The sequence below is a fragment of the Camarhynchus parvulus genome, unplaced genomic scaffold (genome assembly GCF_901933205.1).
Source record: "Camarhynchus parvulus unplaced genomic scaffold, STF_HiC, whole genome shotgun sequence".
NCBI classification, from domain to species: Eukaryota; Metazoa; Chordata; class Aves; order Passeriformes; family Thraupidae; genus Camarhynchus; species Camarhynchus parvulus.
Genome location: NW_022148875.1, coordinates 1 through 27893, shown reverse-complemented (window position 1 = coordinate 27893; position 27893 = coordinate 1). Strand labels below are relative to the sequence as shown.

At 51.0% G+C, this 27893-nt stretch overlaps 2 protein-coding genes and 1 long non-coding RNA gene across 3 annotated transcripts in view; all 3 read right to left on the bottom strand.

The window, feature by feature from the left end:
• Window positions 1–13377, bottom strand: part of LOC115917139 (transcription activator BRG1-like) — a gene marked incomplete at its 5' end in the record, with an annotated part of 47693 nt that extends 34316 nt beyond the window's left edge. Inside the window, 18 exon segments of the mRNA XM_030970873.1 lie at window positions 1068–1134; window positions 1273–1436; window positions 2326–2476; window positions 3064–3154; window positions 3157–3181; window positions 3349–3406; window positions 3493–3623; window positions 4148–4198; window positions 4975–5142; window positions 7069–7140; window positions 7142–7246; window positions 7982–8155; window positions 8801–8927; window positions 9707–9886; window positions 9888–9945; window positions 10693–10791; window positions 11675–12049; window positions 13230–13377. Coding sequence (XP_030826733.1) covers window positions 1068–1134; window positions 1273–1436; window positions 2326–2476; window positions 3064–3154; window positions 3157–3181; window positions 3349–3406; window positions 3493–3623; window positions 4148–4198; window positions 4975–5142; window positions 7069–7140; window positions 7142–7246; window positions 7982–8155; window positions 8801–8927; window positions 9707–9886; window positions 9888–9945; window positions 10693–10791; window positions 11675–12049; window positions 13230–13377 — 2244 coding nt within the window.
• Window positions 13378–17743: 4366 nt separating this feature from the next.
• On the bottom strand, window positions 17744–19720 carry LOC115917141. Its single transcript, XR_004061675.1, has 3 exons — window positions 19564–19720; window positions 18771–18823; window positions 17744–17807 (listed from the first exon to the last, which is right to left on the bottom strand). It is a non-coding gene; the product is annotated as an uncharacterized LOC115917141 (long non-coding RNA).
• Window positions 19721–22386: 2666 nt separating this feature from the next.
• Window positions 22387–26225, bottom strand: ZNF565 (zinc finger protein 565). The gene is given in 4 exon segments (XM_030970871.1): window positions 22387–23049; window positions 23051–23538; window positions 24240–24464; window positions 26175–26225. Coding segments are annotated over 2 exon segments (1137 nt in total). The 5' UTR covers window positions 23525–23538; window positions 24240–24464; window positions 26175–26225.
• Between the last annotated feature and the right edge of the window lie 1668 nt (window positions 26226–27893).

Sequence of the window (27893 nt, the reverse complement as noted above, 5' to 3'; positions counted from 1 at the left end):
AGCGAAAACGGGATTTTTGGGGATTTTTGTGATTTTTCACGGATTTTCATGGATTTTTGTGGATTTGGAGGTCCAACCCATTTGGATTTGGAATTCCCAGAAAAATGGGGGGTTATCCAAAAAGGGGAGGAGGTTTTGGGGTCTCCTGATGCAGAGGAACGAGCAAAAATTTGGGGATTTTTGGGGATTCTCATGGATTTGGAGCTGGGACCCAAGGGCAGCTTCCTCCAGAGCAGGAAGAGGAAAATGGAGGCTTGGAATGGAAATGGAATCCAAGGAAATGGAATTCAATAATTGAATCCAAGGAATTAATCCAAGGAATTAATCCAAGGAAATGGAATTTCAAGAAAAAAATCAAGATACAAAATAATCAAGAATAACCAAATGAATCCAATAATTAATTCAAAAGATCCAAGGAAATTCAATCAAGGAATTAATCCAAAATGAACCAAGAATGAATCCAAAATGAAATGAATTAATCCAAGAATAAAATCCAAGAATCAATCAAGAAAATGGAATCCAAGGAAGAATGGAATGAATAATGAATCAAGAATCAAGAAAGATCAAGAAATTCAAGGAATCCAAGACTAAATCAAAAAGGAAAAGAACCAAGGATAATCCAGGAATTAATCCAAGGAATTGAATCAATGAATAGAATTAATCCAACAAATTAATCCAACAAATTAATCCAACGAATCAATCCAAGAAAATGGAATCCAAGGAATGAAACCCATGGAATGAATCCAATGAATTAATCCAAGGAATCAATCCAAGGAAAAGGGATCCAAGGAAATTCAATCCAAGGAATTAATCCAAGGAAACTAAATCCAAGGAATAAATCCAAGGAATGAACCCAAGGAATGAACCCAAGGAAATGAACCCCAAGGAAACGGAACCCAAGGAAACGGAACCCAAGGAAACGGAACCCAAGGAATGAATCCAAGGAATTAATCCAAGGAAATGGAATCCAAGGAATGAATCCAAGGAATTAATCCAAGGAAATGGAATCCAAGGAATGAATCCAATGTTTTAATCCAAGGAACAAACCCAAGGAATTCGACCCTTACCTTGTAGGAGACCTTGACCACGGACGGGGCCCACTTGTCGAACTCGTAGGCCCAGTTGGACAAAGTCCTGCGGGGAAAGACAGACGGAAAAAGGGCGGGAATTTTGGGAATTTTGGTTCTCCACATGGAAAAAGGGTGGGAATTTTGGGAATTTTGGTTCTCCACATGGAAAAAGGGCGGGAATTTTGGTTCTCCGGGCACTCACGAGAGCGGGACGATGATGAGGAAGGGGCCGTTGATCCTCTTGTGCTCCATGAGGTACGTGATGAGGGCGATGGTCTGGATGGTCTTGCCCAGGCCCATCTCGTCGGCCAAGATCCCGTTGAGGTTGTTGTTGTAGAGGGACACCAACCACTCCAGGCCTTTGATCTGTGGGAATGGAGATCCAGCTCCAGATGCCACCTCAGATCTCCATCCAGCTTCTCAATTCCATTGTCCTACCTCAGATCTTCATCCCACACTGCATCCAGCCCCATATCAACCTCAGATCTTCATCCAGCTCCAGATCCTACCTCAGATCTTCATCGATCTCCTCAATCCCACCTCAGATCTTCATCCATCTCCAGATCCCACCTCAGATCTTCATCCCACGTTGCATCCAGATCCATATCCCACCTCAGATCTTCATCCAGATCCTATATCCCACCTCAGATCTCCATCCATCTCCAGATCCCACCTCAGATCTTCATCCAGCTCCTCAATCGCATTGTCCCACCTCAGATCTTCATCCCACACTGCATCCAGCCCCATATCTACCTCAGATCTTCATCCAGCTCCTCAATCCCACCTCAGATCTCCATCCAGCTCCAGATCCACCTCAGATCTTCATCCAACCCCATATCCCACCTCAGATCTTCATCCATCTCCAGATCCACCTAAGATCTCCATCCAGCTCCAGATCCCACCTCAGATCTTCATCCCACACTGCATCCAACTCCATATCCACCTCAGATCTCCATCCATCTCCAGATCCACCTCAGATCTTCATCCAGCCCCATATCCCACCTCAGATCTTCATCCCATACTGGATCCATCTCCAGATCCACCTCAGATCTCCATCCATCTCCAGATCCACCTCAGATCTCCATCCATCTCCAGATCCACCTCGGATCTCCATCCATCTCCAGATCCACCTCAGATCTTCATCCAGCCCCATATCCCACCTCAGATCTCCATCCCATACTGGATCCATCTCCAGATCCACCTCGGATCTCCATCCATCTCCAGATCCCACCATTTTCTCCCCACATCTCCACACCTGGTACTGCTTGAGGACGCCGTTGACCATCAGGGCCGACTGCTTGTCCACGCGCTCGGTGACGGCGTGAGCCACGGCGTAGTAGGACTGGAGACCCCGCGCCAGCGCCTGGGACACGCCGTACTCGTCGTCCACGTCCTGCTTGGCGTTCCTGCCCGGAAAAACGGGGTGAAAAACTGGGATAATGGGTCAGGGACCAGCCGGGAATGGGGGAAATGGGGGAAAAATGGGATCAAGGGTCATGGAGAGGAAGAGGAGGAAGAGGGGAAGAAGAGGAAGAGAGGAAGAAGAAGAGGAAGGAGAGGAAGAAGGAGAAGAAGGAGGAGAAGGAGAACATGGAGAAGGAGAAGAAGGAGGAGAAGGAGGAGAAGGAAGAGAAGGAGGAGAAGGAGGAGAAGGAGGAGAAGGGAGGAGAAGGGAGAAGGAGGAAAGAGGAAGGAGGAGAAGGAGGAGAAGGAGAAGATGGAGGAGAAGGAGGAGAAGGAGGAGAAGGAGAAGAAGGAGGAGAAGGAGAAGGAGGAGAAGAAGGAGAGAAGGAGAAGAAGAAGAAGGAGAAGAAGGAGAAGAAGCAGAAGAAGGAGAAGAAGGAGAAGAAGGAGAAGAAGGAGAAGAAGGAGAAGAAGGAGAAAAAGACGAAAAAGAAAAAAAAGAAGAAGAAGGAGACGAAGAAGACAAAGAAGAGGAAGAAGAAGAGGAAGAGAGGAAGAAGAGGAAGAGGAAGGAGGGAGGAAGGCTCACTCGATGATGTGTCGGGCGTCCACCTCCGAGACGTCGTCGCTGTCAGGATCTGGAATTTTCTTCTTCTCCTCCACGGGCAGCGCCGGCTGGGCGGTTGAGGCTGCTCCTCCTCCTCCTCCTGGGGAGAAAAAAATCAAATTTCAGTTAAAAATGTAAAAGAAAAAAAAAAAAAAAAAGGGAATGCTGAGATTATGGGGGTGAAGTTAATTAAAAGGGTGTGAGATCAATAAAATATTTTCTTTTCCAATTCTGCCCCATTTTATTTCCCAATTCTGCCTTCCTCACCTCCTCCTCCTCCTCGGAGCCGCTCTCTTCGCTGTCGGAGCGCGGGGCCACCTCGTAGCTGGAGGGAAAATGGGAATTTTCCAGAACATGGAATTGGCTCTGGAATTCCCAGTGTTCCCAGTGCTCCCAGTATCCCCAGTTTACCCCGGGTTCATCTCCAGCCAGGCCTCCAGCTGCCCGGCCTTGGGCGCGTCGGTTCCCGTCAGGATTTTGCCGCTCTCCACGTGGATCACCTTCACCGGGAGGTCGCTCATCTGGCTGGTCTCATCCAGGGGCTGGGAATGCCAGGGGAAATCCTCAAAAATTCCCAAAATTCCCCCCAAAAAATCCTCCCCGGATTGGGAATTTTCAACCCAAAAATTCCCCCCGGATTGGGAGAGAGAATTCTTGAAAATTCCCGAAATTCACCCAAAAATCCCCCCCCCCACCAGGATTCTGATTGGAAATTCTCAAAAATTCCAAAATAAAACCAAAAACCAAAATGCTCCAGGATTGGGAATTCTCAAGAATTCCCCAAAAATCCCCCCCAGATTGGGAATTCTCAGCCCAAACAATTCCCCCCAGGTTAGGATTGGGAATTCTCAGCCCCAAAAAATCTCCCCAGATTGGGACTGGGAATTCTCAAAAATCCCCCCAGGATTGGGATTGGGAATTCTCGAAAATTCCCAAAATTCCCCCCAAAAAATCCTCTCCAGATTGGGAATTTTCAGCCTAAAAAATTCCCCCTGGATTGGGAATTCTCCAAAATTCCCCAAAATTCCCCCAAAATCCCCCAGGATTGGGGTAAGCCCGGACTCACCTCCCCATCAGGGCCGATGGCTGGAGCCTGTCCCTCGGCGTTCTCTGCCTTCTGTGGGGACAACGGGAGGAGGAGGATGAAGGAGAGGAAGAGGAGAAGGAGAAGAAGAAAAAATGGAAGGAGATGAAGGGTGGGAAGGAAGAAAATGAGAGGAGAAAAGGAAGGAGGAGGGAGGAGGAGAGGAGAAGGAGAGAGAAGGAGAAGGAGAAGAAGGAGAAGAAGGAGAAGGAGGAGAAGGAGGAGAAGAGGAGAAGGAGGAGAAGGAGGAGAAGGAAAAGAAGAAGGAAAAGAAGAAGGAAAAGAAGAAGGAAAAGAAGAAGAAGGAAAAAGAAGAAGGAAAAGAAGAAGAAGAAAAGAAGAAGAAGGAAAAGAAGAAGAAGGAAAAGAAGAAGAAGGAAAAGAAGAAGAAGGTGAAGGAGAAGGAGGAGGAGGAGAAGAAAGAGAAGAAGGAGAAGGAGGAAAAAAGGATGGAAAGGAGAAGTAAAAAGGGAAGGAGACAAAGGGTGGGAAGGAAGAAAAGGAGAGGAGAAAAGGAAGAAGAAGAAGGAGAAGAAGAAGAAAAAATGGAAGGAGAGGAGGAGGAAGAAGGAGATGAGACAGAAGAGGAAGAAGAAAAAATAGGATGGGAAGGAGAAGAAAAAAATGGAACGAGACAAAAGGTGGGAAGGAAGAAAAGGAAGGAGAAGAGAGAAAAAGAGCAAAGAGAAGAAAGGAAGGAAAGAGAGAAACGAGGAAGAGGAGGAGGAGGAAGGAGATGAAGTCAGCCTGGGCAGCCCAGCCCTGGCACTGCCTCCAGACACCCTCCTGGCCTTCCTCCCTTGTCCCACCTTCTTCTTCTTCTTCTTCTTCTTCTCCTTGGCCACCTGGGCTGCCTTGTGCTGCCTCACCAGCTCGGTCAGGTTGGCCACATACTCGTCGGTCTGCTGCAGCAGGTAGGCCAGGCGCTTGTCCTTCTTCTGGTCGATGAGCTTGCGGTAGCCTTCCTCATCCTCGGCCTGCCCGGGGGGAGAAACAGCTCAGGGACCTTCCTCATCCTCACCCTCAAGTGAGAAACAGCTCAGGAACTGTCCTCATCCTCAGGGGAGAAACAGCTCAGGGACCATCCTCATCCTCATCCTCACCCTCAGCCTCATCCCCATCCCCTTCCTCATCCTCGGCCTGCCCGGGGGGAGAAACAGCTCAGGGACCATCCTCATCCTCACCCTCAAGTGAAAACAGCTCAGGAACTGTCCTCATCCTCAGGGGAGAAACAGCTCAGGAACTGTCCTCATCCTCATCCTCATCCTCATCCTCATCCTCATCCTCATCCTCGGCCTGCCCGGGGGGAGAAACAGCTCAGGGACCATCCTCATCCTCATCCTCAGCCTCATCCTCAAGTGAGAAACAGCTCAGGAACCATCCTCATCCTCATCCTCACCCTCAGCCTCATCCCCATCCCCTTCCTCATCCTCGGCCGCCCCGGGGGGAGAAACAGCTCAGGGACCATCCTCATCCTCATCCTCAGGGGAGAAACAGCTCAGGAACCATCCTCATCCTCATCCTCAGCCTCATCCTGCCCATCCACCCATCCAACCACTCGACACTGTCCATCCATCCATCCAACCACTGGACATTGTCCATCCATCCATCCATCCATCCATCCATCCATCCATCGGACACTGTCCAACCATCCATCCATCCAACCACTGGACACTGTCCATCCATCCATCCATCCATCCAACCATTCCATCCAACCACTGGACATTGTCCATCCATCCATCCATCCAACCATTGGACACTGTCCAACCATCCATCTATCCATCCATCCATCCATCCAACCACTGGACATTGTCCATCCCCATCCATCCATCCATCCATCCATCCATCCATCCAACCACTGGACATTGTCCATCCATCCATCCATCCATCCATCCAACCATCCATCCATCCATCCAACCACTGGACACTGTCCATCCATCCATCCAACCACTGGACATTGTCCATCCATCCATCCATCCATCCATCCATCCATCCATCCATCCATCCACCATTGGACACTGTCCAACCATCCATCCATCCATCCATCCAACCATTGGACACTGTCCAACCATCCATCCATCCAACCACTGGACATTGTCCATCCATCCATCCATCCATCCATCCATCCATCCATCCATCCAACCACTGGACATTGTCCAACCATCCATCCATCCATCCATCCATCCATCCAACCACTGGACACTGTCCAACCATCCATCCATCCATCCATCCAACCATTGGACACTGTCCAACCATCCATCCATCCAACCACTGGACATTGTCCATCCATCCATCCATCCATCCATCCATCCATCCATCCATCCATCCATCCAACCACTGGACATTGTCCATCCATCCATCCATCCATCCATCCATCCATCCATCCATCCATCCAACCACTGACATTGTCCATCCATCCATCCATCCACCACCATCCATCCACCATCCACCACCAACCACTGGACATTGTCCATCCATCCATCCATCCATCCATCCATCCATCCATCCATCCAACCACTGGACATTGTCCATCCATCCATCCATCCATCCATCCATCCATCCATTGGACACTGTCCAACCATCCATCCATCCAACCATTGGACACTGTCCATCCATCCATCCATCCATCCATCCATCCATCCATCCATCCATCCATCCAACAGCTGGACCCTTCCCACCCCTCCAACCATCCCGGATCTCCTCCAACCTTCCACCAGATGGACACATCCCCACCTTACCACCACCCACCAAACCTCCTCATGAAAAACTCGACAGCCTCACCCACCAACATTGACCAGACCTTTCCCACCACACAGCCCTGAAGGCCACCACTGCTGGACCACCGACCACCCCCTGCTCCTGTCCACCCACCCCGACCCCGCCTGTCTGTCCCGGTGTCCCACCATGAGCCTCCTCATCCTCTCCTTCTTCTCGATGCGCTCGTTCTCCTTCTTCTGCTCTCGCTCGGTGTTGGCGATGGTAGGTGGCCACGGCCTTGGTCAGCTTCTGGATCTTTCCGCTGACGCTCCGGTGGTACTCCTTGAAGTCCTTGGCGTGCTGCAGGATGCTGTTGAGGTATTCCTGTGGGCAAGGAGGAGGACACGGAGGTCAGCGTGGTGGGGTTGGCAGGAGAAGGTGGAGTGAAGGAGATGGAGGGGTTGGATGGAAGAGAGAGGTGGGAATTGGAGGGTTCTACTGGTCAGTGGAGGGTTCTACTGGTCAGTAGAGGGTTCTGATGGTCAGGAGAGGGTCCTGATGGTCAGGAGAGGGTTCTGATGGTCAGGAGAGGGTTCTGATGGTCAGGAGAGGGTCCCAGAAGACACTGTATGATCCCAGTGGTCAGTACAGGATCCTAATAGTCAGGAGGGGGTTCTGATGGTCAGCAGAAGGTCTTAATGGTCAGCAGAGTATCCCAGAAGACATTGTATGGTCCCAGTGGTCAGCAGAGGTTTTAGTGTTTGTTAGAGGTTCTTATTAACATCAAAAGGGTCCCCCCACCCTTTTTTTTTTCCCCCTGTTCCCAGAGGTCCTGGTCAGTAGAGGGTCCCAATGGTCAGTAGAGGGTCCCAATGGTCAGCAGAAGGTCCCAATGGTCAATAGCAGAAGGTCCCAATGGTCAGCAGAAGGTTCCAATGGCCATCATACAACCCCAACAGCCATCAAGTTGTCCCAAATCCCACTGAACGTTCCCAACAACCACCACCAAACCTTTGACCACCACCAACCACCACCCAGAGCCAACCTCCGACCGCCAAACCAGGTAATTCCCTGAAATCCCTGGAATTCCCTGCCCCAAATTCCCAGGAAAGCCCCGACCTGGTGCTTCTGCCGGCGCTTCCTCTCCTGCTCGATCTTCTGCTGCTTCTCCAGCTTCTCGGTGATCCTGGCCTCGCGCAGCGACCGCCGCTTGCTGCGCTTGTAGGCCTTGGCGTTGAGCGCCGTCTCCAGCGCCGTGTCGCGCCGCATGCACACCACCACCTCCTGGCGCAGCTGCAACCCCCAAAAAAACCAGCCCTGAGGTCGTTTTGGGGGCCACCAGAACGTGCCTGCCCCCAAATCTGGGTTTTTTGGGGAGCCACCACCATAACGTTCCTGTTCCCAAGTCCTGGCGTTCTGGGAGCCACCACCACGAAGTTCCTGCTCCCAAATCTTGGGGGTTTTTTTTTAGGAGCCGCCCCAAGGTTCCTGCTCCCAAATTTTGGTTTTTTTGGGAGTCACCACCACAATGTTCCTCCTCCCGAATCCTGATTCTTTTTGGGGCCACCATCACAACGCTCCTGCTCCCAAATCCTGGTGGTGTCCCCAGTGCTCCTGACGCAGCTGGAACCCCCAAAAAACCATCCCTGAGGTCATTTTGGGGGCCATCAGAATGTGCCTGCACCCAAATCTGGGTTTTTTTAGGAGCCACCACATGATTCCCGCTCCCAAATTTTGGGTTTTTTTGGGACCCACCACCACAACGTTCCTGCTCCCAAATCCTGATTTTTATGGGAGCCACCACCACAATGACTACAACCTTCCTGCTCCCAAATCTTGGTTTTTTTTTTTGGAGCCACCACCCCAAGGTTCCTGCTCCCAAATCCTGGATTTTTTGAGAGCCACCCCAAGGTTCCTGGTCCCAAATCCAGCTCTCACCTGGCGCTGGAAGTTGAGCAGCCTCAGAGCCTTGAGCTCGATGGTGGCTTTGGTCCTCAGGTCTCCGGCCAAGGAGCCGGGGAGGTTCTCCAGCTCCTGGATGCGGTGGGCGATGCGGGCTTGGAGCCTGTGGAGGAGGAGGAGGAGGAAGAGGAAGGATTTGGGGGTGAGTTCAGCTCATAATCCCCGTTGGGAAGAGTGTGGGAGGAGGGTGGGAGTGTTGGGAAGTCGCTTCCAGAATTTTGGGATGAGTTGGGATGGGATGGAGAAGAAAAAAAGGAAGGAGATGAAGGGCGGGAAGGAGGAAAGGAGAGGAGGAGGAAGGAGAGGAAGAGGAAGAGGAAGAAGGAAAAAGGGTGAGAAGGAGAAGAAAAAAGAGGAGACAGAAGGAGGAAGGAGAAGAAAAGGAAGAGGAAGAAAGAGAGGAATGGAGAAGAGGACAAGGAAGGCTCCAGAAGGTCTCGTGAAGAAGGGAAGAAAGAGAGAAATGGAGAAGGAGAGGAGCTGGAAGCGCCCAGAAGGTCTCATGAAGAAAGGAAGAAAAGAAAGAAAAAGAAAAGAAAGAAAAGAAAGAAAAGAAAGAAAAGAAAGAAAAGAAAGAAAGGAAGAAAAGAAAGAAAAGAAAGAAAGGAAGAAAAGAAAGAAAGAAATGAAGAAGAGGAGGTAGAAGAACCCAGAAGGTCTCATGAAGAAAGAAGGAGAGAAATGAAGAAGAAGAGAAGGAGGAAGGTCTCGTGAAGAAGGGAGGAGAGAAAGTGAGAAACGAAGAAGAGGAGGAGCTGGAAGGGCCCAGAAGGTCTCGTGAAGAAGGGAAGAAAGAAGGAGAGAAATGAAGGAGGAGGTAGAAGGTCCCAGAAGCTCTCCTGAATGAAGAAGGCACCCCGCCCAACCCAGGCGCGGCCGTACCTGTACTCCCTCTCCTGCAGGATCTCCACGGGGTCGAGCCCGCGCGGTTTCTGGATGGGCGTGATCCGGTTCTGCTTGGGGTGCATGGGCAGCGCCGGCGGCGCCGGCTGCCCCGGCGAGGGCGGAGGGGGCCCGGGCGACGCCCGGCGGCACGCGGGGGCACCGGGGACCGGCGGCCCGCGGGGGAGGCGGCAGCAGCTTCTGGGGGGCCCCGCCCGGGGCGGCCGCCGACAGCGGCCCTGCGGGGGAAAAAACGGGAATTTGGGGAATTACGGCCACGGGTAGAGGTGGGGGTTTGGGGGTTAAAATTTCACCACAAAAAAAAAAGTAAAAAAGTGAATTATTTGGGCAGGAATTAAGATGAATTCTACAAAAAATTGGAATTTCTGACTTGGAATGAGTTTGTGGAGAAATTCGTCCTAATTTCACCCAAAATTATGAGGAAATCGACCCTAAATCCCCCCAAAAATTCTAACTATTTGGTCAACGGCGGCCCTGCGGGAAAAAAGGGAATTTTGGGATTTCCAGACGTGGGTATGGGTGAGGTTTTTCTGGGGGTTTGGGGTGCAAATTTCACCAAAAAAAACTAATTGTTTGGTGAGAAATTAAGATGGATTGTACAAAAATTGGAATTTCTGACTTGGAATGAGCTTGTGGAGAAATTCATCCCAAGTTTCCCCAAAACTCCTGGAAATCGACCTTAAATCCTAAAAATCCAATTATTTGGCTGGAAGTCAGCCCCAAATTCCCCAAATTTTCAGAAAATGAAGCACAATTCCCTAAAAATCTCCAAATTCCCTAAAAAAAAATCCAAATATTTATCTTGGAATGAACACAGGCAGCTCCAGCATGAAACTTAAATCACGCTCACAAAATTCCAGCCCCAGTCCCAGGATTTTAACCAGGAATTTTCTCCCATTCCCACCCTCCCAGAGCTGAGAAATTTGGGGTGAATTCGCAGAGATTGGGTGAAATTTGGGTCTTACCTTCAGGCCAGGGTTTGGGGGGGCCCCCGGGGGGCTGTCCCGGCATTCCGGGGGGAACTCCTGAGGGTCCAGGAGGGGGCATGTTGGGCCCTCCTATTCCTGAAAATTGCCAAAAATTAGGAAAAAAACTGGGGAAAAAAAGGGACAAAACTCCCCACAGATCCCTCAGGACAGAACAAGGACAAACTCCTCACAGATCCCAGGATGGGAATAGATGGAGACCCCCATAGATCCCAGGATGGAATGGGACAAACTCCCCACAGATCCCAGGACAGAACGGGACAAACTCCTCACAGATCCCAGGATGGAATGGGACAAACTCCTCACAGATCCCAGGACAGAACGGGACAAACTCCTCACAGATCCCAGGACAGAACGGGACAAACTCCTCACAGATCCAGTGAACAACAACCAGACAGACGGGACAAACTCCTCACAACCCAGGACAGAACGGGACAAACTCCTCACAGATCCCAGGATGGGAATAGATGGAGACCCCCATAGATCCCAGGATGGAACGGGACAAACTCCTCACAGATCCCAGGACGGAACGGGACAAACTCCTCACAGATCCCAGGATGGAACGGGACAAACTCCTCACAGACCCCAGGACAGAACGGGACAAACTCCTCACAGATCCCAGGACAGAACGGGACAAACTCCTCACAGATCCCTCAGGACAAAACCAGATGAGCTCCCCACAAATCCCCCAGGACAGAACAAGGACAAACTCCGCACAGATCCCAGGACAGAACAAGGACAAGCTCCCCACCAATCCCAGCATGAAAAGGGATGAACTTCTCACAGACCCCAGGATGGAATTAGATTATGTCCCCAAAGATCCCAGGATGAAAAGCGATGAGTTCCCCACAGATCCCAGGCCAGAACGAGGACAAACTCCCCCCAAACCCCCCAAACCACATCCCCAGCTCATTCCAGGAGTTCCCAATCCCCCTCCCCACTGCCCCCAGCCCCTCCTCACCGTGAGGTCTGGAATACCCGGGCGGCGCCGGCCCCGCTCCGGGCGCTTGCCCCGGGCCCTGTGCGGCTCCGGCGGGCGGAGGTAGAGCAGGAATCTGCGGCTGCATCCCCGGCAGCGGCCGCTTGCCCTGCACGGCCACCTGGAGATGCTCCGGGAGGGGCTGCCCTCGCGCCAGCAGCTTGTAGGCCATGATCTGGGCACGCAGCTGGTGCAGCTGGGCGGCGTTGAACGGGGAAGGGCCCCGGCCCAAGGCCGGCGAGTCGGAACCGGAACCGTCCAGGGCGGCGCCGGAGCCGCCGGCGGAGCTGCTGGAGGGGCCGTTGGATGGCACCGGGCTGGAGGCGTGCTCCGAGCCACCCAGAGGGGATGGGTAACCTGAACGCCAGAGAAAAATGAGGGATTTGTGGATGGGGAGATGCTGAATCCATCCCTGACACAGCTGGAATTGGAAATCCCATTCCCAATCCATCCCTGAGACAGCTGGAATTGGAAATCCTATTCCCAATCCATCTTTAAAGCATTTGGAATGGGAAATCCCATTCCCAATCCATCCCTGAGGCAGTTGGAAAGGGAAATTCCATTCCCAACCCATCCCTGAAGCAGCTGGAATGGGAAATCCTATTCCCAATCCATCTTTAAAGCATTTGGAATGGGAAATCCCATTCCCAATCCATCCCTGAGGCAGTTGGAAAGGGAAATTCCATTCCAAATCCATCCCTGAAGCAGCTGGAAAGGGAAATCCCATTCCCAACCCATCCCTGAAGCAGCAGGAATTGGAAATCCCATTCCTCATCCATCCTTGATGCAGTTGGAATTGAAAATCCTATTCCCAATCCATCTTTAAAGCATTTGGAAAGGGAAATCCCATTCCCAACCCATCCCTGAGACAGCTGGGATGGGAAATTCCATTCCCAATCCATCTTTAAAGCATTTGGAATGGGAAATCCCATTCCCAACCCATCCCTGAGGAAGCTGGGACGGGAATTTCACACCTAATCCATCTTTGAGAAAGTTGGAAAGGGAAATCCCATTCCCAACCCATCCCTGAGGTAGTTGGAATTGGAAATCCCATTCCCAACCCATCCCTGAGACAGCTGGAATTGGAAATCCCATTCCCAACCCATCCCTGAAGCATTTGGAATGGGAAATCCCATTAAAAATCCATCCTTGAGGCAGTTGGAATGGGAAATCTGCTCCCAAATCTCTTAGCCGGGAATAAAGGGGCAAGAAATCCCCTCCCAAAATTGTTTATTTGGGACCTGGAAATCCCCTGGAGCGCTACCAGAATCCAGGATTTATACCCCAATATCCAGGATTGAAACCTGGAATGATGAAAACCTCCCAAAATCCAAGGATTTTCACACCATTTCTCCCCTTTTCCCACGATCCCAACCTTGGGAATGCTGAAAACCTCCCAGAATCCAAGATTTGGACACAGCTCCTCTCCTTCCTCCCGTTCCCACGATCCCAATTTTGGGAATGCTGAAAACCTCCCAAAATCCAGGGGTTTCCCAAGGGTTTGGACACCGTTTCTCCTCTTTCCCACGATCCCAACCTTGGGAATGCTGATCCATGGGGCTGGGGGGGGGTCCCATCCCCGCGTGCCCCCCCGGGCGCATCCCCATCCCCTTCATCTGCCCGTAACGAGGATCCTCCGGAATTCCCTTCTCGTGCATCGCGTCCAGGGGCTGCAGGGGGCGAAAAAATATCCCAAAAAATCAGATTTCAGACGAGAATTCATGCTGGAAATTCTGTTCCAAATCCACAGAATTATATCCCAAAAAAATCAGAGAATTCCTGGAGGAAATTCTGTTCCCAATCCACAGAATTATATCCCAAAAAAATCAGAGAATTCCTGGAGGAAATTCTGTTCCAAATCCACAGAATTATATCCCAAAAAAATCAGATTTCAGCCGAGAATTCCTGCAGGAAATTCAGCTCCCAACCCGCAGAATTAAATCCCAGAAAATCAGATTTCAGCCAAGAATTCCTGCTGGAAATTCTGTTCCCAATCCACAGAATTATATCCCAAAAAAATCAGATTTCAGCCAAGAATTCCTGCTGGAAATTCTGTTCCCAATCCACAGAATTATATCCCAAAAAAATCAGATTTCAGCCAAGAATTCATGCTGGAAATTCTGTTCCCAATCCACAGAATTATATCCCAAAAAAATCAGATTTCAGCCAAGAATTCCTGCTGGAAATTCTGTTCCCAATCCACAGAATTATATCCCAAAAAAATCAGATTTCAGCTGAGAATTCATGCTGGAAATTCAGTTCCCAACCCGCAGAATTATATCCCAGAAAATCAGAGAATTCCTGGAGGAAATTCTGTTCCAAACCCACCCAACCCTGCAGAATTATAACCCAAAAAATCAGTTTTCAGACGAGAATTCATGCTGGAAATTCTGCTCCCAATCCACAGAATTAGATTACAGAAAATCAGATTTCAGCAGAGAGTTCCTGCAGGAATTCCACAGAATAATATCCCAAAAAATCAGATTTCAGCCGAGAATTCCTGCAGAAATTCGTTCCCAACCCGCAGTAATCCCAGAAAATAGGAATTCCTGGAGGAATTCTGTTACCCCCAAACCCTGCAGATTATAACCCAAAAAAAGTTTCACAATGAATTCATGCTGGATTCTATTCCAAATCCACGTTATATCCCAAAAACAGTTTCAGCTGGATTCATGCTGAAATTCAGCTCCCATCCCAATTATATCCCAAAAATCAATTTCACAGATAATTCCTGGAGGAAATTCTGTTCCAACCACCAACCCTGCAGAATTATAACCCAAAAAATCAGATTTCAGCAATGAATTCATGCTGGAAATTCTGTTCCCAATCCACAGAATTATATCCCAAAAAAATCAGATTTCAGCCGAGAATTCATGCTGGAAATTCAGCTCCCAATCCACAGAATTATATCCCAAAAAAATCCGATTTCAGCAGATAATTCCTGGAGGAAATTCTGTTCCCAACCCACCCAAACCCTGCAGAATTATAACCCAAAAAATCAGATTTCAGCAATGAATTCATGCTGGAAATTCTGTTCCCAATCCACAGAATTAGATTACAGAAAATCAGATTTCAGCAGAGAGTTCCTGCAGGAATTCCACAGAATAATATCCCAAAAAATCAGATTTCAGCCGAGAATTCCTGCAGGAAATTCAGTTCCCAACCCGCAGAATTAAATCCCAGAAAAACAGAAATTCCTGGAGGAAATTCTGTTCCCAACCCACCCAAACCCTGCAGAATTATAACCCAAAAATCAGACTTCAGCCAAGAATTCCTGCTGGAAATTCTGTTCCCAAAATATACCAAAAAACAGCCGAAATTCCTGGAGGAATTCTGTTCCCCCCACCCAACCTGCAGTATCAAATTTACATGATTCATGCTGGATTCTATCCAAATCACAATTATATCCCAAAAATAAACTGAAATTCCTGCTGGAAATTCAGCTCCCAATCCACAGAATTATATCCCAAAAAAATCAGATTTCAGCAGGAAATTCATGCTGGAAATTCCAGCAGGAAATTCTGCCCCCAACTCACCCAACCCACAGAATTATATCCCAAAAAAATCAGATTTCAGCAGAGAATTCCAGCAGGAAATTCTGTTCCCAACCCATCCACATCACAGAATGCCCAGGGAATTGGAAAATCCATTTTATTATTCCCAGAAATTCAAAATTCCAGCTGCTCTGGCCTCAAAAATCCTTCCCACAGCAAAATTCCCTGGATTTTTTAAATTAAAAAAGTAAATTATTAAAAATCCCCTCTGGATTGCAGGAGAGGAATTGTTGGTAAAGCCCAAAATCCAGGAGGAAAAATTTCTTAATTAATGGGTTAATTAATTGGGGTGGGATGGGGGATTTGCCCTTTTCTGAGGTTTTTCAGGGCATTTTTGGAGGAAGGACTCTTCTTCATCATCATCTTCTTCTTCTCTTCCTCTTCTCCTTCTCATTCTTCTTCACCTTTCTCTCCATCTTCTTCTTCACCTTCCTCTCCTTCTTCTTCTTCTTCACCTCTTTTTTCTTTTCCTTCTTCTCCTTCTTCATCTTCTTCTCCACCTCCTTATTCTTCTTCTTCACCTCCTTCACCTTCCTCTCCTTCTTTTCCTTCCTCTCTTCTTCTCCTCTTCCACCTTCTTCTTCTCTTCTTCTCCTCCACCTTCTTCATCTTCTTCTCCTTCTCCATCTTCTTCCTCACCTCTTTTTTCTTTTCCTTCTTCTTCTTCTCCTTCTCCACCTTCTTCTTCTTCTCCTCTTTTTTCTTCTCCTTCTTCTTCTCCATCTCCTTCTTCACCGTCCTCTCCTTCTTCTTCCTCACCTCTTTTTTCTTTTCCTTCTTCTCCTTCTTCATCTTCTTCTCCACCTCCTTCACCTTCCTCTCCTTCTTTTCCTCCACCTTCTCTTCTTCTCCTCTTCCACCTTCTTCTTCTCTTCTTCTCCTCCACCTTCTTCATCTTCTTCTCCTCTTTTTTCTTCTCCTTCTTCTTCTCCATCTCCTTCTTCACCATCCTCTCCTTCTTCTTCCTCACCTCTTTTTTCTTTTCCTTCTTTTCCTTCTTCATCTCCTTCTCTTCCTTCTTCTCCTTCTTCATCTTCTTCTCCACCTCCTTATTCTTACTCTTCACCTTTCTCTTCTTCTTCTTCACCTCCTTCCTCTCCACCTTCCTCTCCTTCTTTTTCTCCACCTTCTCTTCTTCTCCTCTTCCACCTTCTTCTTCTCTTCTTCTCCTCCACCGTCTTTACCTTCTTCACCTTCCTCTCCTTCTCCTTCTCCATCTTCTTCTTCAACTCATTCTTCTCCACCTACTTCTTCTTCACCTTCCTCTTCTTCTCCATCTTCTTCTTCATCTCCTGGGATTCTGGGTTTTTGAGGTCTGGGATTCTGGAATTCTGGTTTTTGAGGTCTGGAATTGTGGGATTGTGAGATCCTGGGGTTCACCTTGTGCAGGGAGTGGATGGTCCCAAAACCATCAACCCTCCAACCCAAACCTGAGGGGTTTTTAGGTCTGGATTTCTGGGATTCTGGAATTTTGAGGTCTGGAATTTTGTGAGGTCTAGAACTGTGGGATTCTGGGATTCCTCACCTTGGATGGTCCCAAAACCATTAAACCCAAACCCAAAGGTTTTTGAGGTCTGGAATTCTGGGGTCTGGGATTCTGGAATTGTTGAGGTCTGGAATTCCGGGATTGTGGGGTTCTGAGCTCTGGGATTGTGGAATTCTGGGATTGTTGAGCTCTGGAATTCCGGGGATTGTGGGGTTCTGAGCTCTGGGATTGTGGAATTCTGGGATTCTGAGCTCTGGAATTCCGGGATTGTGGGGTTCTGAGCTCTGGGATTGTGGAATTCTGGGATTCTGAGCTCTGGAATTCCGGGATTGTGGGGTTCTGAGCTCTGGGATTGTGGAATTCTGGGATTCTGAGCTCTGGACATTCGAGTCGGATTGTGGGGTTCTGAGCTCTGGGATTGTGGAATTCTGGGATTCTGAGCTCTGGAATTCCGGGATTGTGGGGTTCTGAGCTCTGGGATTGTGGAATTCTGGGATTGTTGAGGTCTGGAATTGCGGAATTCTGGGATTCTGAGCTCTGGAATTCGGGGATTGTGGGGTTCTGAGCTCTGGGATTGCGGAATTCTGGGACTGTTGAGCTCTGGGATTCCGGGATTGTGGAATTCTGGGATTCTGAGCTCTGGAATTTGGGGATTGTGGGGTTCTGAGCTCTGGGATTGTGGAATTCTGGGATTGTTGAGCTCTGGAATTCGGGATTGTGGGGTTCTGAGCTCTGGGATTGTGGAATTCTGGGATTGTTGAGGTCTGGAATTCCGTGATTGTGGGGTTCTGAGTGGGTTCTGATTCACCTTGTTGGCGGGGGTGGATGGGTCTGAGCTTGGAGGATCTGGAGTTGAGGGGTGGGGAGGGGGGTATGACTGATTCGGGGGGCGGGCGGTCGACTCCCTGGGGGTGGATGGCCAATCTCACATCAGGAGCTGGGAGGGGCACCGGGAGTGGCGGAAATATGGGTTATATAGATGTGTTGGATAATTCTGGGATTGAGGGACAGCTGGGGGTCCCGCCCAGGGGGACTCCGGGGTGGCCATCTCACATCAGGAGCTGGGAACGGGCACCTGGAATGGGGATCGAGGTTAATTATAGAAATAATTAATGATTATTAATTAATAATTAATAATAATTAATGATTAATGATTCTGGGATTGAAAAAGAGCCGGGGGGTCCCACCCAGAGGGGGCTCCGGGGTGGCCATCTCACATCAGGAGCTGGAAATGGGCACCTGGAATGGGGATCGAGGTTAATTATGGGAATAATTAATAATTAATAATTGATAATTAATGACTAATAATTCTGGAACTGAGGGAGCACCAGGTGGGAAATGTCCTTCCCAATCCATGGTCAAGGAATGAGCAAGGAACTCTCCACAGTTTGTGCTCCTCAGGCATGAGAAATTCAAATAATAATTTAATAATTAAAATTTAAAAATAAAATAAAAATTAAGTAAATAAAATTTAAAATTATTTATTTTAATTAAATAAATAAAATTGAATTAATTTAATTTTTCTTCATTTATTACTCCATTCCTACTTTTTTCCATTTAACTTTTTATTTAATAAAATTATTTCATTTTAATTAAATAAATAAAATTTAATTCTTTGACATTTTCTCCTTCCTTCCTCTTTTTCATTTAGTAAAAATTATTTCATTTTAACCAAATAATTCAAATTTAATTATTTGACATTTTCTCCATTCCTCCTCTTTTTAATTTCATTTAATCTTTTATTTAATTAAAATCATTTCATTTTAATTAAATAATTCATATTTAATTCTTTGACATTTTCTCCATCCCTCCTTTTTATTTAATTTCACTTTTCATTTAATAAAAATTATTTCATTTTAATTCAATAATTTAAATTTAATTATTTGAAATTTTCTCCCTCCTCTTTTTTGTCTTTCATTTAATAGAAATGATTTCATTTTCATTTAATAATTTCAATTTAACTATTTGACATTTTCTCCATTCCTCCTCTTTTTGATTGAATTGAATTGAATTGAATTGAATTTATGAAATCACCCACCTAAGGGCATGGTAGTCCTCGATGCCTCACAGGGATGAGCTCCTAACGCCAGGCTGGGGGAAAAAAATGAGACTTAATTAGGGATTAATTAGGGAATTTTATTATTCTCTGAAGGGATCCCATGAGGGGGGATCGATCCTGAGGGGGCTGAGGGAGGATCCCATGAGGGGATCCCATGAGGGGGGATCCTCTGAGGGAAACCTTTGAGGGGATCCTCTGAGGGATGATTGTTCCTGAGGGGGGATCCTCTGAGGGGAGATCAATCTTGAGGGGCCTGAGGGGGGATCGATCCTGAGGGGTTGAGGGGAGAACCTCTGAGGGGAACCTTTGGGGCCATCTTATGAGGGGGGATCAATCCTGAGGGAGCCAAGGGGGATCCTCTGAGGGGATTCCATGAGGGGGGATCCCGTGAGGGGAGATCCTCTGAGGGGATCCCATGAGGGGAGAACCTCTGGGGGGGATCCTATGAGCAAATCCTCTGAGAGGGGGAATCGATCCTTAGGGAGCCGAGGGACGCTCCTATGAGGCAATATCTTATGACGGGAGATCGATCTTGACGGGGCTGACGGGGGATCCTATGAGAGGGAATCGATCCTGAGGGGGCTGAGGGCAGATCCTATGAGGGATCCTGTGAGAGGGGATCGATCCTGAGGGGGACGAGGGGGTCCCGATCTTGTGAGGGGGAGGAGAACCCCAAGGCCCCGGGCTGAGGGCGCCGCCGGTGCCGAACAAAGGGCCCGTGACCCTCGCGGGCCGCCGTATCCTCCCCTCACCCCCCCTTAGCCGGCCTTACCGGAGCCGGAGCCCTTCCCGGAGCCCTTCCCGAGGTTCATCCCGGCCCGATCCCGACGCGATCCCGAGCCCGGTGCCGGCAGGGGGAACAAAGGAGCCGCCGGAGCCGCCGCCGCCGCCTCAGGGAGCGCCGGGCCCGCGCCTGCGCGTCCCGCCCCACGCCGCCGCCCCGCCCACCGCGCGCGCTCAGCCAATGGCGCGGCGAGCCGGCGCCGGCGCGGCCAATGAGAGGCGAGCGGAGGGACGCGCGCGAGGCGGTCAGGGCTCCGCCCACAGCAGGAGCAGCCAATGGGAACGCGGCGCGCTGCCCCCCCCCCCCCGCAGTAATGGCAAAAGAGGGTGGAAGGGCAGGCCACGCCCACCTGCGGTGCGACAGCCAATGGGAGGCGAGCTCAGCCGATTACCCCCGACCACAGCACGACTGAACTGTCAGTCACTCATCCAGCCAGCCAATCAGCGCGGCGTCCTCCAGCCGCGGCCAATGAGAAGGCGGGGACTAAGGAGGAGGAGGCGGGGCTTGGAGGGCGCGCATGCGCAGAGCACGCGGCACTGCGGCGGGGGGGAGGGGCGGGAGCGATGCCGGGCTCCGGTGGGGGAGGGGCGGAAAAGGGGGAGGGGATCCCCGGATTTGGGGGGTCCCAGGGATTTGGGGGGCGGGGGGGGTCCCAGCGATTTGGGAGGTCCCAGCCCAGGCGGATCCCGAAATTTGAAAGGTCCCAGGGATTTGGGGGATTTTGGGGGGTCCCAGAGATTTGGGGGATTTTAGGGGGGCCCCAGGGATTTGGGGGATTTTGGGGGTCCCAGTCCAGGGAGATCCCGAGATTTGGGGGGGTCCCAGGGATTTTAGGGGGGTCCCAGTCCAGGGCGGTCCCAGAATTTTGGGGGTCCCAACCCAGGGGGGTCTCAGGGATTTTGGGGGGTCCCAGTTACGGAGGATCCCTGAATTTGGGGGATCCCAGGGTTTTGGGGGATCCCATTCCAAGGGACCCAGCATCCCCCTCATCCCCTGGAAGATCCCCCCATGTCCCCATCCTTGTTTGAGTTCAACATCTTTATTATTAACTCCGGATTTCGAAAGGAAAAAGAGAAATAAAGAGAAAATCCAGGGCACGGGGAGCCAGGAGGATGTGGAGCGCCCAGCCAGGTGTCCCCCAAACCGGGATCACCTGGGCTCTGCCCACCTGGGCTCACTGGGGACCATCCAGAGCAGATCCTCCCATGGTGGAGAAGACCTCCAAGGCAATCTGGTGTTGCTTAAAATCACCAAAAGAGGGAAAAAATGAGATTTTTCTGGGATTTTTGGGAAAAATGAGATTTTTCTGGGATTTTTGGGAAAAAATGAGATTTTTCTGGGTCAGAAGTTGACAAATCCAGGAGGATGTGGAACCTTCAGCCAGGTGTCTTCTCAACATGGATCACCGGGGCTCTGCCCACCTGGGCTCACTGGGGACCATCCAGAGCAGATCCTCCCATGTGGGGATTGATGGATTGATGGTGAAGACCTCCAAGCGTTGCTGAAGGCCACCAAAAGATGGAAAACATGAGATTTTTCTGGGATTTTTGGGAAAAAATGAGATTTTTCTGGGATTTTTGGGAAAAAATGAGATTTTTCTGGGATTTTTGGGAAAAAATGAGATTTTTCTGGGGTCAGAAGTCGACAAATCCAGGAGGACGTGGAACCTTCAGCCAGGTGTCTTCCCAACATGGATCACCTGGGCTCTGCCCACCTGAGCTCACTGGGGACCATCCAGAGCAGACCCTCCCGTGGTGGAGAAGACCTCCAAGGCAATCTGGTGTTGCTTAAGACCACCAAAAGAGGGAAAAATTTTTTGGGAAAAAAATGAGATTTTTCTGGGATTTTTGGGAAAAAATGAGATTTTTCTGGGTCAGAAGTTGACAAATCCAGGAGGATGTGGCCTTCAGCCAGGTGTCTTCTCAACACCGGGGCTCTGCCCACCGGGCTCACTGGGGCCATCAGAGCACCACGTGGAGAAGCCTCAACAACTGGTGTGCAAGACCATCAAAAGGGAAAAATGGATTTTCTGGCGAAGGCCGGAGGTGGAGGGCCAGCCAGGTGTCCCCAAACAGGTCCCGGGCCTGCCCACCTGGGCTCTGGGGCCATCCGGGCAGACCCCGTGGGGTGATGGATTGATGGTGAAGACTTCCAAGCGTTGCTGAAGGCCACCAGTGGAAACAATGAGATTTTTCTGGATTTTAAAATGAGTCTGGGTCCAAATCAGGGCACGGCCGAGCTCCCACCACTCCTCCATGGTGGAAGACCTGCGGCACCGGTGGTTGCCTAAAATGCACCAAACGAGCTGAAACACTGAGACCTTTTCCCGCACTGCGAAAAAGAAGGATTTGGGTGTGATTCTGCAGCGGTGCTTGACCAGGCTGGAGTTGTGCTTGAAGCCCACCCCTCACAGTGGCGGGGCAGCCCAAGGGCCTGGGCCCAGAGAAGCCTCCCGTGTGGATGCGCTGGTGCAGGAGGAGGTCGGACGTGGTGTGGAACCTCTTCCAGCACCGGTCGCACTCGTAGGGCCTCTCCCCGGTGTGGATTCGCTGGTGGATGACGAGAGCCGAGTTGTTCTTGAAGCCCTTCCCACAATCCGGGCAGCGGAACGGCCGCTCCTCGGCGTGCGTGCGTTGGTGCTTTAGGAGCGTGGAGCCGGTGTAAAACCTCTGATGGCACCGGCGATCACACGCGTAGGGCCTCTCCTCAGCATGGTCCCTGTGGTGGATAACCAGGCTGGAGCTCTCCTCACACTCATAGGGCCTCTCCTCAGCATGGTCCCTGTGGTGGATAACCAGGCTGAAGCTCTCCTCAGCGTGGTCCCTGTGGTGGACAACCAGGCTGACTTTGGACACCCAGGCTGGAGTGCTCCCTGTGGTGGACAACCAGGCTGGAGCTCTCCTCAGCGTGGTCCCTGTGGTGGACAACCAGGCTGGAGCTCTCCTCAGCGTGGTCCCTGTGGTGGACAACCAGGCTGGAGCTCTCCTCAGCATGGTCCCTGTGGTGGACAACCAGGCTGGAGCTCCCGCTGAAGCTCTCCTCACACTCCCCAGTGCGGATGCAGCGCGGCTCGACCACGCTGGAGCCCATCCCACACTCAGGGAGGTGGAATGGCTTCTCCTCTCTGTGCGAGCCCTGGTGCACCACGAGATCCCCGATGCTCCGGAACCTCTGAGCGCACCGCTCGCACTCGTAGGGTTTGTCCCCAGCGTGGCTCCTCTGGTGGACAATCAGGTTGGAGCTGTTGGTGAAGCCCTTCCCACACTGGGGACACTCGTAGGGCCGCTCCCCCGTGTGGCTCCTGTGGTGGACGATCAGCTGGGAGCTCCTGCTGAAGCTCTTCCCGCACACCCCACACTCGTAGGGCTTCTCCCCGCTGTGCATCCTCTGGTGGACGACCAGGTAGGAGCTGGTGTTGAAGCTCTTCCCGCATTCCCTGCACACGTAGGGCCTCTCCCCGGTGTGGACGCCGGGGCCGGTGGGTGGTGAGAGTGGAATTCTCCCTGAATCCCTTCCCGCAGTCGGGGCAGCGGAACGGCCTCTCCTCGGTGTGGATCCGCTGGTGGCTACGGAGCGTGGAGCTGCTCTGGAACCTCTTCTTGCACACGTCGCACTCGTAGGGCCTCTCCCCGGTGTGATTCCTCTGGTGGACGATCAGGTGGGAGCTGGTGCTGAAGCTCTTCCCGCACAGCCCACACTCGTAGGACCTCTCCCCATTGTGCATCCTCTGGTGGACGACCAGGTAGGACCTGGTGTTGAAGCTCTTCCCACATTCCCCACACTCGTAGGGCTTCTCCCCGGTGTGGATCCTGCAGTGGCGGATCAGGGACGATCTCCACTTGAAGCTCTTCCCGCACTCCGAGCACTTGTGGGGCTTCTCCTCCCCACCCTGGAGCTGCTCGCGGAGCCCCAGCTCTGCCCCTGCCAGCGGCTGCTCGCTGCTCGCCATGCTCAGCTCCTGCTCTGGGGGAGGAAGGACACGGACACCATGGGATTGGCCCCAAAAGGACGGGATTTGCCCCACAAGCTCAGGATTTGCCCCACAAGTTCAGGACGGGATTTGCCCCACAAGGACAGGATTTGCCCCACAAGTTCAGGATTTGCCCCACAAGCTCAGGACAGGATTTGCCCCACAAGTTCAGGATTTGCCCCACAAGTTCAGGACAGGATTTGCCCCACAAGTTCAGGATTTGCCCCACAAGTTCAGGACGGGATTTGCCCCCACAAGCTCAGGACGGGATTTGCCCCACAAGGACAGGATTTGCCCCACAAGCTCAGGACGGGATTTGCCCCACAAGTTCAGGACAGGATTTGCCCCACAAGTTCAGGACGGGATTTGCCCCCACAAGTTCAGGGATTTGCCCCACAAGTTCGGGATTTGCCCCACAAGCTCAGGACAGGATTTGCCCCACAAGTTCAGGATTTGCCCCACAAGTTCAGGACAGGATTTGCCCCCACAAGCTCAGGACGGGATTTGCCCCACAAGGACAGGATTTGCCCCACAAGCTCAGGACGGGATTTGCCCCACAAGTTCGGGATTTGCCCCACAAGTTCAGGACGGGATTTGGCCCACCCCACAGGGCAGGAGCAGGAGATGCCCCCAGGGCCGGGCTGGCACATGGAGCAGCACAGAGCGGGCAAAGGCGCCCTGACTTCCTCCTCACCTGCCTGCGGCTCCCGGGCCCTGCTCCTCTTCCTCGCAGCCTCCTCCTCCTCCTCCTCCTCGCTGGGGCCGAGCTGCGGCGCGGGGCGATCCCGGCGCGGGGCACAGCGAGGGCTGAGCGCTCCGCTGGTGCTGCCGGAGCAGCCGGCGCCCCTTCCAGCCCCGACACCTCCCGAGGAACCCTGGCGCTGGGATCTCCTGTTCTCCCGCCGAGCAGCCGAGGAGCCTGGAGGAAAAAGCGAAGAGAACGATCTGCTGCTGCTGCGGAATGCAACAGGCGGCTGCCCGATTGGCCCCGCGGGGGTTGGGGGATCAATGGCCAATCCCAGCCAAGCTGGCTCGGATTCTCCGAGGGTCACCAGCTTTTGTTAGCATTCCACTCGGGATTTTTTCCTCTCCAGCCTTCTGATGAAATCCTTTCTTCTATTCTTTAGCACAGTTTAAATACAGAAAATTTTCTTGTAATATAATATATATAAAAAAATAAATATAATTTCTATTAATATATATTAATATATAAAATTTTCTCGTAATATAATAGATAAAAAATAATAAATATCACTTCAATTAATATGTATTAATATATAAAAATTTCTTGTAATATAATATATAATAAATAATAATATATCAATCATATATATATATAAAATTTTTTGTATATAATATATAAAATACATGTCAATATATAAACTACAATTTTTGAGAATTTCGATTATATAATAAGTTATTGAAAAAAATATATATCTTATATATACAATACAAAGTTTTCTTGTAATATAATATATATAATAAAATAATAAATGTAATTTCAATTGATATATATTAATATATATAGTTCTAATGCATCATTTCCTTTTAATATATCATAAAATAATAAATCAGCCTTCTGATGAAATCCTTTCTTCTGCTCTTTAGCGTTAATTAATATATATCATTTCAATATATCGTTTTCTTTTAATATAATATATAACAAAGAAAACACATAGAATTTCAATTAATATATATTATTATAGATATAGTTGTAGTATATAATTTTCTGTTCATATAATATATATCATACAATAAATACAATTTTAATTAATATAAATTAATATAGACAGCTTTAACATAGAATTTTCTCTTAATATAATATATAATAAAATAATACATCAGCTTTCTGATGAAATCCTTTCTTCTATTCTTTAGCATAGTTTTAATATATCATTTTCTTTTAATGTAATATATATCATAAAACGTAATATATATTACATTTTAATATAATATATATGGTGAAATAATAAATTTTAATGTAATATACATCATAAAATAATAACTCAGCTTTCTGAAACTCGGGATTCTCGTCTCTCCCTCGCCCTGGGACCCCTGGTACCGCCCCCAGCCCTCGGGATAATAACTAATAAATAATATAAAATAAAAAATAATAAATCAGCCCTATAAAATAATAAAATAATAAATAAATAAAATACTAACTCAGCCTTCTGAAACTCGGGATTCTCGTCTCTCCCCTCGCCCTGGGACCCCTGGGACCGCCCCCAGCCCTCGGGATGATAACTAATAAATAATATAAAATAAAAAATAATAAATCAGCCCTATAAAATAATAAAATAATAAATAAATAAAATAATAACTCAGCTTCTGAAACTCGGGATTCTCGTCTCTCCCCTCGCCCTGGGACCCCTGGGACCGCCCCCAGCGCTCGGGGCTGCCCCGGGCTCCGGATCGCTCCGGGGCTCCCGCGGTCCCCCCGGCTCTCCCGGGCACCCCAAAGCCGAGATCGCCCCCGAGCCCGCCCGGACCGGCCGATCCCGCCTGGGACCCCCCGAGATCCCTCCCCAGGGACATTTCGGGCTCGGATTTGGGGTCCTGCCCCCCCAAAATCCCTCCCGGAGACCCCCGAGCGATGGGTTCGGGGCGGGCTCCCCCTCTCCCCGCTCACCCGCGGGGTCCGGGGGGCGACGCCGGCGGGACCGGGGCAGCCGCGGCCGGAGCGGGGCTGGGGCCGCTCCTCCTCTTCCTCTGTCCCTCCTCTTCCTCCTCCTGCTCCTCCTTCTGTCCCTCCTCCTCTTCCTCCTCCTCCGCTCCAAGCCGCGCTCCCCTCAAGCGGTCCGCGCTTCCTGCCGGTCCGCTCTCACTGGGGAGCGCGGCGGGGAACTGGGAGCGCTTTCCTGCCGGTGCCGCTCTCACTGGGAGCGCTGGGACGGGACCTTACTGCCGGTGCCGCTCTCACTGGGAGCGCTGGGAGGGAACTGGGAGCGCTTTCCCTGCCGGTGCCGCTCTCACTGGGAGCGCTGGGAGGGAACTGGGAGCGAACAGCGCCCGGCGGCGGGCGGGGCCAGCCTCAATGGGCGTGGTTATGCAAATACAACTTGAATCCTGTGCTATGATTGGTGGGCGTTAAGGCGAGAGGCGCGCAGCCCTTTTGGTGGTGTTGTGGGCGTGGTTATGCAAATGAGTGTTCAGCGGGACCGTTGAATGCGTATGGGCGTGGTTATGCAAATAATATATCTTTCATAACTGTTTTTAATTAGTAGGCGGGGTTATGCAAATTAATTATCTTTTCTGCCCTATTTTAATTAGTGGGCGGTGCCGCTGTCCGGTCCCGGAGCTCGGGGAGGGGCGGATTTGGGGTCCCCCCAGGTGAAGGGGTCGGGGCCACCCCGCACCTTGTGCTGTCGCCAGGAATGTCCCCAAATCCCCCGGGGGTGTCACCGCGCTTAGCTCCCCTCCCTTGGGGACACCCCGAGGTGTCCCCCTCCCTTGGGGACATCCCGAGGTGTCACCCTCCCTTGGGGACATCCCGAGGTGTCCCCTCCTTTGGGACATCCCGAGGTGTCACCCCCACCTTTGGGACATCCCGAGGTGTCACCCCCACCTTTGGGGACATCCCGAGGTGTCACCCCTCCTTTGGGGACATCCCGAGGTGTCCCCCCCCCTTGGGGACATCCCGAGGTGTCACCTCCCTTGGGGACATCCCGAGGTGTCACCCCCACCTTTGGGACATCCCGAGGTGTCACCTCCCTTGGGACATCCCGAGGTGTCACCCCTCCCTTGGGACATCCCGAGGTGTCACCCCCCTTTGGGACATCCCGAGGTGTCACCCCCTTGGGGACATCCCGAGGTGTCACCCCTCCCTTGGGGACACCCGAGGTGTCCCCCACCTTGGGGACATCCCGAGGTGTCACCCCTTTGGGGACATCCCGAGGTGTCACCCCTCCCTTGGGACATCCCGAGCTGTCCCCCCCTCGCGTCGCCACCCCGAGGTGTCCCCCCCCCATCTTGGTGACATCCCGAGATGTACCCCCGGTGCCGTGTCACCCCCGGTGCCACCACGTGCCCGCTGAACCGTTAGAGCGCCTTTGCCTGGGGACGGGGAGGTGTGACCCACGGTGCCCCGCCCCCGGGCCACGCACTGTCCTTGTCACCGGCTGCTCCCTCGGGCGATCGGCCTGGCCGTGGCCGTGCTGCTCTCCAGGGACCCCCAGAGGCGATACCTGGGTGGGGGGGTCCCCAAATTGTCCCCAAATTGTCCCCAAAGTGTCCCCAAGTGTCCCCAAGGTGGGAGGGAAATACCGGCAGGGGGGGGACAGCTCGGGATTGTCCCCAAGGCGGCGGGGAAATGGGGGAGGGGGACACCTCGGGAGGGTCCCCAAGTGTC